A 12579-nucleotide genomic window follows, 5' to 3' on the forward strand; every position below is an offset into this window, starting at 1 on the left:
AAGAACTCACCGGACGTCCGACTGATGGTGTTGCTGGAAAAGCACCAGAGACTGAAATAGCAACAAGGCAGCCTGGGGGCTGGGGGATTTGTTCTACAAAGTTTTTTTAATAATATATAATCAAATCACATCAGTGACAACGTTCCTTAGGCTAAAACAGTAACCTGGTGAAATACCTTTAACTGTTGTAATAAGACTGAAATTGTGAATTTGAACAACTTTAATCTGATGTAAAATATCTAGTAAAAACATCTGCAGGCAATAATGTGTATACCTTCTCCTACAGTGGAATAATTTAGTCTTTAGAGAAAAAAAAATTCTATTATTATGATGTTTGGATTGATACAAATTAGATATGAACTTATCTTTCAAAACAAATAATCACTGTCGCAATCATTCAATAAGCAGAGTTAATATATGCATTAGTCCCATCTGTCTCAATGATTAAGAAACAAATTCCAAGATATCTGAACAAATTATATGTATTAAGGCACACACCATCAAGCCTGGCACTTTAATCTGGAGATTAAAATGAATGTCTTGATTTTAATTGTGCTAAACATTCAGTCTTAGATATACTATAACCTTTCTTAGAGTATATGATGCCCAACCCTCTAACAAGGTCCCCCAGAGTTTTTAGCAGTGATCCTGCTAAAAACGGTGGATTTGATTTTTCTCTTTATTCAATTAAATCATTTACTCATTTTCTTGAATGAAACGGCCACCAGTTAAGAATAAAGATGATTTTCTATAATATATTTTATATATTTAGTATAATATAGTTTATATTATACTAAACCAAAAGAAATCCATATAAAAAGCAATTAATCAACTTAAGTATATTCTTTAAATTTACATCTTCTAAAGTCTTAAAATTTCATATACTCAAAAAGTACACATCAATAAATAAGCACGCCTTCTTTACACACAAGAGTGCACTTCCTCATTTGTAGAGCAAAGCACATATAATTTACAAACTGTACTTTTCTGCAGACTTCTTGAGTCATTCCTGCCTTTAGCGGCTTGGAGAGAACCGTGGCACCTACACTGTCTACTGGTCAGCGGCTAAAATTTAACGATGCACTCAGAAGTATTAAAATAAACTGCGATGAAGCAACTTGTGGGGGAAATACCAAACCAAGCCTTAGTTTCCTTTTAGCATGACATTTAGTTTGGCATCCTCTTAATTTGTCAGGCTGATTCAGACATAGTTTTTCACAGAGTATTTTACACACTTTCTTTATTTAAATAAACTCCAAGAATGGAATGTACAATTCAGACACAAACCGTCAATTAGTAGAAAAGCTTAGTTTGGTCAAGCAGCACGCCAAGTGACCTCATATACACTCAAACACTCAAGAAGGCATTTTCATGAGGATGTTTTACAAAGTAGTTGTGTGCTACAAAAATATCAGTGCTTTTTACTAAATAGTAAAAAAAAAAAGATACATAATTCAGTGTAGACACACTAAGGTTTGTGTTTTACTATAAAGCCCCCATTAATAATCACAACATAGAGATATTTGTAAGGATTTTCACTGTCCCTCCCGGGATGTTCGTACTAGACATAATTTAAAGTAAAAGCTATGGACAGGTTTTTAAGAAGTCGAAGTAATTTTTCTTTACAAAACGTCTGAACTGCCCTACAACAAGCAAGGCCTCAGTTAGAGATAATAGGGAGTTCAAAAAGTGATAAATAATTACCTTGAAATTAAAAAGGGAAAGAAAAGACACTTAAGTTTTTATAATAAAAAAAAGCCACAGTATGGGTAAGCTATTGTGATTGTCTTGTATTCATGTTTTAAATACAAAATAAGCTCTCAATTAACTCAAGTAACTCCAAAATAATTAATCTTTGTTTACACATTGCATATTATTTAATCCTATTGCCGTCAGATGAAACCAATTATTAAATAACGTGGAGAAGCAAATCTTCAAATCAACGTATGGCCTGAGTTTGCTGGTGCAACACCAAGGATTTGATCCTCGAGAAAAGGACACTTGACGAGAAAATCTCCTTCAGCCACAATGTGACTGAACTTTGGTTTTCAGGAGGGACAAAAGGCACAAAACATTCAGGGTCCTCAAGCTCAAGTCAACATGTTCATTTCCTTGACTTACTGGTTTGACTTTGCAGATCTCCAGGCGCTTTGTGCAAACTTAACCCACACAGACACGCAGACGCCGCTGAGGGTAACAACTTTCACCTTACATAGATACAAACGTGTCTGCTGAAGAGCAATATTTTATGAGGGCCAGGTGAACCATAAAGTCAGATATCCACCTGAAACAGTTGGACACATTGCTCTGACAGGGATTGCTGAGGCACTGGTGAAAGGTGGACTCCCCTCCAGGGAAATCAGGCAGGCTGCTGGGGATTAATGTTCAGATGTGGGGGATGACCCAGAAGTCCCAGTCGTTGTTTTTGCTTCCTCTGCTCTGTCATCTGAATGGGGAAAAAAAGAAGAACAGCACAAAGGTGACATTTCAATTACAGAGACTTCTGTATTCTAGTATTATGACCTTAGCCACCTCGCATTGCTGCTGTCATACTGAGCTGTTTACACTGAGAAGGCAGCTGGTGGAAAAATTTTGTTAAACTAATAGACAGCAAAAAATTAAATGCTGGCTATTATAAAAGAGTGGTGCCTTCTTAAGATTTTGCCAGTGCACCAGTAAACGTAAATAAATGTAAATATCCCTGAGCAGGAAGTAGAAATGCATCAAAGATGGGCTTGTAACCAGAATAAAACTATTTTCATCTTATAAAAATCAAACTCAAAAATCAAATGTTTTCTGATCAGAAAAAGCACCAAGCTAAATCTGATTTGGTTGACTGACTAGTTTCATCTCTTTAAAATGAAGCTCAGTGACACAAAGATAAAGAAAAAAAGTTTTTACTGTTTACCTACAGAGATTCTCAGAAGGGAAAGACAGAAAATCCTTTAACAAGTAATGCTTTAACTATGTTCAAAATCTTCTACTGATTTTTGATATAGTTCACATCAATGTCATCAACAACCAATGGGGAGGAACAGATGTTTGTGTTTTTATATTGTAAACTGAATGTGTAGACGCAGACATTTTCTAAAAATGAAGAAAAGTGCTCATTTAAAAACAGCTAACCAGTGTAGTGGAGCTGAGAACTTGGAGTAACTATCTACAGTGTAGAATATACAAAGAGAATACTGGTTTAGTGTCAATAGTTGTGCTAACTCCGCTACACGTTAATGCTAAAGCCCATTAAGAATTTCAATTCCATGTTTGTATTTGAAAGTAATAGTAAAAGCCCATTTTACAGTGACTGCTATATTACTGGTCTTTTGCTCACTTTAAGAGTTGTTTGTTGTTTATTGGTGTGGTATTTTGGCACGTACTGCTTCCCTACAATGGTGACAGCTCTACCAAAAAGGAACCAAAAGACGGAAGACGTTTAAATCCAGGGAGGGTGAGTTACATTACGAGCGAATCTGTAGCTCGGTAGTGCAGATACCTGCTCCTTGAGCTCTGTCAGCTGTCCAGACAGGTTGATTACTAGTCTCATGGTTGACTCCAGCTTCTCCTGCAGGTTCCTGATTTCATTCTGCTCCCCCTCTGAGTCACTGCTCACCAGGGACATGGCGCGCATCCGAGGAAACCAGTCCAGGTTGTGTTCCTATGAATACCCAAGAATATGACCATTGTGTATTCATAACACCTGAACAGTAACTTCAATCATGACGTTTCCCTTGACTTTATGTAGTTTAGGGAAAAGGTTGAAATGTTAAGATCATAGTACAACCAATAAATCCTTGTAACATTTTGCTTAGATTTAATGTTAAACCACAGGCTCGTGTTTTCTTGATTTCCCAACTTCCTCTTTGGCTGCACCGGTTGGCTGGTACTGTTAAATGGTTATAACCAGCATGTTAAGATTAGAAAAGAGGAAGAGATTAGCACACTGGTGTAAACGTGCTTTTGTGTCATGAGCCAGGACATGTTCGAAAGTGTGAATCAGTAACACTAACGGATGAAAAAATGTTTTGCCTAACTGCCGTTGCCAAAAACGTGACAGAACCTGGTTATCTTTTGATTCACAACTGACAACATATGTGACTTAAGAAACTCCCTAGTTCCACAGAAAAACTTTGAAATAACTTAAAAAAAAATCCTTACAAAGTTAACCAAGCATATGTTTCTTAAGAAAAGATATGACACAATCAACCGTTCCCTTGCATCCTTTCAAGTAATTCAACCAGCAAATAATTTCCCAAAGTGCCTATGTAAGACAGTAAGTGCAGCACGTTTCCAACAAATGAGCTTCCACCGTCTGCCAACGAGGCACGGGTATTTCTGGGTGATTTCTTTTACCTTGATCATTTCTGCCACGTAGCTCTCGGGCCCTGTGTATTCTGTGGAATCTTTCACTTTTACCAACACTATGAAGTACAGGTAGTGCCACATGTTGTGCTCCTCTTTGATGTGCTCTTCAAACGTCACTGTCTTGTTGTCAAACTTGTCACGCTCCAAACCTGCAGCGCAGAAGGTGCAGTGTTGGCAGTTGTGTGTGGTTTAGAAATACAAAAAGAGAAACAAACAAAATTAACTGCTGCTGATGGCTTCTTATTCATTACTTTTCATTTTACAGAGTCAAAATTAACTTTGTGCCTCACATTTAATGAGGCACAAAGAAATATTTACTGAAAATGAAATACAGATGTTTGAATTTATCAGGCCTGAACAGTGGTGGTATTGGTAACACTGCTGGCTTGCAGAAAGAAGATCCTGGGGTCTTTCAGCATGGAGTTTGCATGTTCTTTCTGTGCCTGTTTAGGTTTTATGTAGGTACTTTGGCTCTCTCCGATGGGTTAATTGATCTCTCTGAATTGCCTTTGCTGTGAGTGTGTACAAGCTTGTTTGTTTATCCTGTGTGTCTCTGTGTTTCCTTGCAATGGACCGGCGACCTCTCCAAGGTGAACCTGCCTCTCTCCCCATGATAGCTGGAGATAGGCACCAGCTTCACCATGACCCTTCAAGGATAAACAGGTATAAATGACGGATGGCTGACTTATCAGTGAAAATTATGCAATTTGTAGTAAACTGTGGCCAAGTCTGTACGGTTTGGGTGCGAACAAGCTCGATTGTTTTAAGCATGTTTTTAGTGTTAGCATCTACGACCCCAGAGTGTTTCTCCATTGAGACTAGGACAGTCTGGGAGCAAGGCCATCTGGTGCAGAGCTTGTTGTTCTTTTCATGATTACAATTGTTGTTTATGACCCAAATCATATCACATTTAGTGTGAAATGACAAGCCTGGGACTGTATAGTGTGTATTTAGTGTGTGTTTGAGTAATGAATTGCTATTCAGAGACGCAACAAGAAATCAACAAAAATAAAATAAGTTTTAGATAATTCTACATTAACCATTGACTACAAAAAATTAAATCCTTTTCCAGCTTTTGCCAGGTTTTCAGAAACAATGACAACAAAATAGTTATTGTGTGGCAAAAGGCACAAAACCTGTACATTTTAATAAAATGCTATGTCCTTGCACTCAGTAGTTTTTTAAAAAATATCTAGAATGTGACATCATTAATAATTATTATCAATTGGTTAATGTAGTGTTACTATGCAGGAGTGTTGTAAAAGACTAATCCCAGTGCAACTTCATTTAAACACAGAGCGCCACAAAAAAACCCAAGAAAAAACCCCCCACAAGTTAGACTTAGTCAAGAGTTAAGTCCTTTTCAGTCCCAATGGAATCTGGTTCTGGTCGGAATAAAATAAAGGACAACCAGATTCATTGTGACTTGAGGATTACAATGTATATCACTTGTCACATATCTATAAATGCAATCAATAACCTATAGGACAACTACTGTATCTATCCATCTTATCAATCAATCAATCAATCAATCAATCAATCTATCTATCTATCTATCTATCTATCTATCTATCTATCTATCTATCTATCTATCTATCTATCTATCTATCTATCTATCTATCTATCTATCTATCTATCTAAAGACTATACCTTGCACTATTAACATGAGTTCAATAGAGGCTGTTTTTTTGAAGTTGGATGGGTTTTACATTGTGTTTGAGCTGGAAATTGTCAGTCAGATATGGCAAGCCTGCTTGCAACCAATGGTCTATCAATGGTTTTTTTAGTAGTAGAGCAAGTTTATTATCTTGGAGCGTTAGCTTCTCTATAGGGAATACCAGTGTAATTTGATAGAAAATAATAGTGACTTGTTTTTTTTTAAGCTGTCCAGGTGTGTTGCCTTTCAGCTTTCCTTAAAATATTGGCAATATCTCATTTCATCTTTTTCTCATGAACCCAATACTGTCTACCGTCTTGTCTTATGAGCGACACATGTCGTTATACTCCCATTAAAGTATGAAGAAGTACGTCCTCTGGCTGATTACACTTTTTGTTTAGCCAAGTCATGCCTGGATACGTTTACAGCAAGTAATTAAGTAATCAGGTCTTCTTCCAGGGTGAGGGAACATCACAAATTCCTCTCTCAAGGAGAAGACAGAAGGAGGACAAGTCAGGCTTTTCACTTCTGTGCTTCATTCCTTTTGCCTTGAAACTCAAACCTTGGAATGATATAAGACTTTTATAACCTTGCTCCAGTTGCATGTTGGCAAACCAGTTAGATTAGCTAATTGTTGTACACAGGGATCAAGCTAGCCTCCACTTGTAAGACAAGACAATCACGATATATTTTGCTAGATATTACATGTTTGGTAATATATATCGGTCAGAGATTTGTGTGGGACTGATACAAGTTGGAAAAGTCAGTGCATGGAATTTAATTAAAATTGCAGCTAAAACCATGTTTTACATGCTGAACTGCTATGTTGAGTTGTCAAAATCATTTTTATTGTGGGCCACATCAAGATCATGAATGTTCTCAAAGGGCCAGCTGGCAGAATGTATTGATAAAACTACTGATTAACAAACTGTTAAAATATTATAGCGTTCTTTGCATTTAATGAGTACTTCTTAAAAGGGCAGAATTCAAACACATTGTGCCCTTTTACAGCAAAATCAAGCAACTATGTTACCGTCAGTTGTTATAAAATGTTGTCACTCAAAAGAAATTTGACTTCATAATTTGCCCCTGTCTCTTTAAGAGGCTCTTTCAGATACCCCACTTCCATGATGTCATCACAAATATTCATCTCAAATAATAATAATATATATATTTTAACACTGATTTAACTCTAGAGTCTAGTAGGCACATTATGTGCTATACAAATAAAATTAGATTTTGATTTGACTTGAGTTTTATACACGTCGTTTAGAGAATGTGTTCAGTATCTTGTTTAAAAAAAGCAGGGATAACTTTTCATGAAACTAAACAATGAAACAGTGTTAAAAAAACACCAATCCTCAAATTGCAATGTTTAAAAAACCTCAAAAGAAAGTGAAAATTGGTATGAGCAAGGATTGGTGAATCTCTAATCATGAGGAAAACAACAACATATAAAGGTAAATAAGACATGTCTTAATTGAAAGCTGAGATACCAACATTATAATAATTAAGCCAACAAAGTAATTCTCATAATTAGGAGAATTGTAGGATGGTGTGACACTTAGCAATTCATAACTTGGATCTCCTGCATCAAGAAACTAGTCCTGTTTCCTAACTGTTTCCATGGAAGATGGAAGTGAGCTAGATCTGTTGCACGAAGACAAGACAAATTCATCTACAGGTAAAAATCTGATCTGTGTGTGCAGGATGTACATGGAGTAATTCAATCATTCGCCACAAACCCCATGAGATCTACAAACTGAATAGAACACACTGAGAGACAGAATGGCTTATAAAACCAAGCCGGAGGACGTCAGGCGACTTAATTCCTGCGGAGATCAGCTCCTAATCTCTGCATCTCCTGTTCTCTTGTGGTCCTTCTGGAAACCATAGAGACAGCAGCTCCCCCCGTGGCCTGGCCTTATTTAACGTGACTGACTCACAGCCGATGGCTGGCTGGCTGACATAATACTGTTCTCCTTCCATATGCTTACCACTTGTTCTGACTGCCATATGCATGCTCACACAAACGCTCCCATACTGCATGTACTCCTGTGCTCACACTTGCTAGGGTTTGGATGCACACGCTGTTTGACATGTACTCCTTGGAAACATGTTTTGATCATATCAGGACATGCAGATGAAAACTGTTTAAAGCAGAAAGGCAGTTTGGCTAATCAGTGGAGATGTGCAAAAACATATGGTAGGGGAATCAAGAGTGTGCATGTGATTGAATGTGTAGGAGAGAATGTGTGTGCGTGTGAGACAGACATGAATTATGGAGGCGAGCAGAGTGGTGGCAGGAAGCTCTCATGACTCAGCCTTCGTTGGAACGACAGCATAGTGAAAAAGAGGGAGGAGGAGATGAGGGGGACTTCAGCAAGCTACATAGACCTCTACAGACCTACTTACCAGAAACCACCAATACAACCTGGAATCTGGTGCTCTAGCTTGGAAATTTGGGAATGAAAGGAGTAAAGTAGAAAGCCCTTCAAACAACAGAGAGTAGCCGTATCACTCAGACATGAGTCTGCACTTGAAAGTTACCGATGATGCTACATGTGCACAAGTGTATTTCAAAGCCTGAAATATAATGGAAATTTCAATCTACTGCAGTAAATATATTTAAAGTGGTTTTAACTTGTAGGTAATAAAGCCTAATTGCAGTTTCTCTAAAAATTAGAAGGCATAAGATGAATGAAATATTTTTTTTACTTCTAAAATGTTATGTGATGATGACTCTTGACATATTGGCTGCCCAATAGGAAGTTATTGATGACTTCTATAAGAAGGTAAAGGCACAAAAAATCATTGTTTCAGAGCTGCATCCAAATATTTAACTGGAAAGCTGAGAGAGAGGAAAAACGGGGGTAGAAGAAAAGAGCACACAAATGTTCATGAGCTACAACTGTAGCATTCCTTTTGAAGTTGCAATATTGTTAGAAGCTCCTTATCTTGGTCAAGGAAAAAAAAACTGAACTATTGTTCAGTAGTCCAAAAGCCAAAATAGAAATATAATTTCAAAATTAGAGTCAGAGTCTCTCCAGAGTCTGGCACAAAACCCAGATTTCAGGTTTGCTGTGAGGTTTCCACAGTTAGTGATGGTTTGGGGGAACTAGGTCAACTCCTGGTGTTTTCTGAAGTTCAAAGTCAGCAGATCCATCTAAAGCACATAGTACTTCATGTTTTCTTTTGCTAACCAACTATTAAGATGTTGGTTTTATTTTTAGCAGGACTTGGCATCTTCTCACACAGGCAAAAGTGCCAGAAGCTGGTCTATTAACCATGGTGTTACTGTGCTTGATTGGCCAATAAATTAAGCTATTTCTCTGAGGACCCAAACTCCTGAGAGAAACTGTGGAACATTGTCATAAAAACAATTTGAGACTCAGCATTTGGCCCTGTGTCTTAGCCCTTTAAATATATGAGCTATGATGAGAATGCACCCAAAAGAAAAAATCCTAAATAATTATTTTCAAACAGCAGCAATGAAGATGTAATTTAAAAAACTGCTTGTGTCATACTTTTAAATTAGTTTCCTAAAAGCTAATTCTGTATCCGGCTATTTCACTACTAATGGTAAACAGTACATGGTAGTTCATAATCGGTAACCGAGGATAAAGTGTGCTTACATGAAGCCAATCCCGAAATACAAGTTGTGAAAGACAAGGGGAGTGAGTGTTGCTATAAGCTATCTGCAGACAATTTTTTTTTAAATATAACATTTTATTAGGAAATCACACCAGTTTGTGAAAAAAGGCACAATACTGCAAATTTCCTCTAAAGCCAGTAAATGCCAAGATATAGAAGAACTCCTCCAGACTTCGACACACCTGGTAAAGATGTGCGAAGCATAAGCTACCTTTAAAAAGTGGAAAAATCCAACCAATAGATTTATTCAATTGGGATTTTGCCAATAATTTAGTCCATTCTGACCCACTACAAAAATCCGAACACACTCACCACAGATGAAGCAGGTAGTCTTCAAAACTTCTTCTTTCTTCTGTTTTTCACTTCTCAAGTCGGCAAAGGTGTCGATGATGACACCAAAGATGAGGTTGAGGACGATGATGATGACCATGAAGAAGAAGAGCAGGTCGTAAATCACTCTGGCTGCAAACAGTGGCTCCTAAGTGGAATAAAGAAAATAAGGGTGCAGTGTGTATATCGGTACAACATAAAACAGATATAAAAAGAAAATGAACTGACGTGGTTTCAGTGAAGAAAGTAGACCTGTTTTACAGATTCACATGTGGAGATGATTATTTGAGTTAAAAACGAGTTTAAGCTTGGTTGTCATGGATAGAAATGGGGCAACAGGTGGTAACAGAGGCTAACGTAATAGAAACACCAGAGAGTTAACATGATGCAGCCCCTCTTATGTGAACCTTATGTGTTCAGTCTTGGATACATAGGTCAAATTCAGACACTCATTTTAAATGGAGATGTGGAAACGTTTTTTTTTCTTTTTTTTTTTGACACCTGTGGTACAGACTTCTAAAGAAAAATCCTAAATTTGACATAAAGTATTTTTTTTATTTCTGTAGCATGAAAAGTTACCTCTTTACTTTTAGTGCATTTAATTTTTGGGGAAATATCCTATAAATACGTAAAATATTAACCAAATTACCAGTGGCAGGCTAATTGGTACACCTGCTCTTAATACATTGTACAACAGAGCATCACTTGGCTTTCTTTTGTAACATTTAAAAAGATTAAAGTACACAGACAGAGGGATCTTTCACCACTCCCCTTTGTACAGAATCTACATCATTGAGTCCTCTTATGATTTATTTTCTTCAGCTCACCACACCGGGTTTTCATAAGGTTTACATCTGAGGACTGAGACGGCTTATTTTTTGTCTGATGGACCTTTTCTGTATTGATTTGATCCTATGTTTTGGATCATTACTCATTACCAATTCCCAAACCCACATGAGCACAAATTCAGTACCTGTGATAACATCTCCAGAACATCTTTGGAACCCAGCGAATAAAGTTTCTTAATAGCGACCCATTTTTGTGTGGTGAGCTTTTCTTTTTCTACCAAAGAAAAGATTGTAGTTATAGTCCCAGAAGCATTTAGCAAACAATCCTCACTAACAAAAATATTAGCAAGGGAGGAACAGAAAATGTTTTTTTTTCTTGACATGGTGGCGGAAAATAGCTTTAATGGGGACATGCTAATCCCCCAGATGCCACTCTGATGCATTGAAGAGACATTTAGTTTTTTTGAGTCTTCATCACATTATCCGGTGAGTTGGCAAGATAAATATGGGTCCTCATTCAGGTCAGTAGCTAAAACAAATGGCCTTTTTTGTCATGTTGTGCTTATAGTCCAATGTACCAAAAAGTTATGACTAATTAGAAACTCTGATAAACTTAAAATAAGAGAAAAAAGTCCTTCAGAAGAATATTTCTAAGCAACTAAAAGGGACACCAACATGTTTTCCCCCACTGAAAATGTAGTTAAAAGGTGATTTTTCCCACATTTTCAGTAAGAATTGCTGCTGTAGTGCAAGATTATTTTATTTTACTTCTTCAACACATCTTTACCAGAGTGCCAACAAATTTGCATCCGCTTTTATTAAATGCTCACCAATAAATTTCCCTACCGTCCAGAACAAGAGTACTGACCAACTGTGCCTTTCTTCAAAAGTCTCAGCCGACATTTCACATTTCTGATGTGAGTAACAGTGTGTTGCAAAAAGGGTGAGGGAGCAAGTCACATCCTCTTTTTGACGTCATTTGTGGTTCAAGTTGAATTCAGTGGAAATCTATTTTAAAGTTTCATTCCCTAACACAAGCCAGAGGCAGCGCAGCTGTTGGGAAACATTGCGAAAGCTCCACGCTTTTGAAATAAAAACAAGCTCGGTTCACAATGAGCTCAGAGCCAACTCACATGACTTGCGCTGCAGCAGCAGCAGCAGAAACAACACCCTCCCAGGACACACACACACGCACACACGCATGTCTGGAACCAATTCAGATTGGAATTTACCTCCTTAGAAGGTTTGCGGAGAACATCTCCCACACCCCCTCCGCTCCTCAAGCCATGACTCAGCACCGTAACTATACACATGAGCAGAGAATCGCACGTCCGCTCCATGTCGTTTTCATCCTCACCGTCGATCCCAAACTCTGAGGAAGAAAAAAGAGCCGAGATATTTTAGTCAATTGGAAAAAGTTTTACAAGAACTGCAAAAACAAAGCAATCGCAGCATAGGTACAACATTGCTCTAGATTTTTATTTTATGAACTGGTGTAACTGGACAATCAGGAAGTTAAGGACTTTGTGTAACATAAAAAAGCCATGCACAAAAGACTGCATATAATCCTCACTAATTTCACTTAATCAACACATTATTATTTTTTACATGCACCAAACATGCACTCCTGTTGTTTTTATGACCAAATGTAGCTTTAATGGTGATATTTTAAGGAAAACAAGATCAAGCAAATATTATCTTTATTCAAAAACAGTCCATAAATCATCACCTTGGTTGTGATAATAGGGCATAGTCTGGGCATGAGTCAGTAGCACAAGACTAATGGTA

General features: G+C 37.4%; 1 protein-coding gene across 10 annotated transcripts in view; it reads right to left on the reverse strand.

Annotated features, from left to right (window-relative positions):
• Positions 1 to 1223: 1223 nt before the first annotated feature.
• LOC114135479 (inositol 1,4,5-trisphosphate receptor type 1-like) overlaps positions 1224 to 12579 on the reverse strand; it is an 84296-nt gene continuing 72940 nt past the window's right edge. For 9 of the 10 annotated variants that reach the window (XM_028002797.1, XM_028002794.1, XM_028002792.1 and 6 more), the window contains 5 exons: positions 12024 to 12163; positions 9986 to 10151; positions 4351 to 4511; positions 3494 to 3655; positions 2292 to 2446 (listed from right to left, as the gene is read on the reverse strand). In XM_028002797.1, coding sequence (XP_027858598.1) covers positions 2360 to 2446; positions 3494 to 3655; positions 4351 to 4511; positions 9986 to 10151; positions 12024 to 12163 — 716 coding nt within the window. In that variant the 3' untranslated portion in view covers positions 2292 to 2359. Of the gene's footprint in view, positions 2447 to 3493; positions 3656 to 4350; positions 4512 to 9985; positions 10152 to 12023; positions 12164 to 12579 lie in introns of all 10 variants that reach the window. The other variant, XM_028002789.1, reaches the window with a different exon arrangement.

This window comes from Xiphophorus couchianus, chromosome 20 (assembly GCF_001444195.1).
Source record: "Xiphophorus couchianus chromosome 20, X_couchianus-1.0, whole genome shotgun sequence".
NCBI lineage: Eukaryota > Metazoa > Chordata > Actinopteri > Cyprinodontiformes > Poeciliidae > Xiphophorus > Xiphophorus couchianus.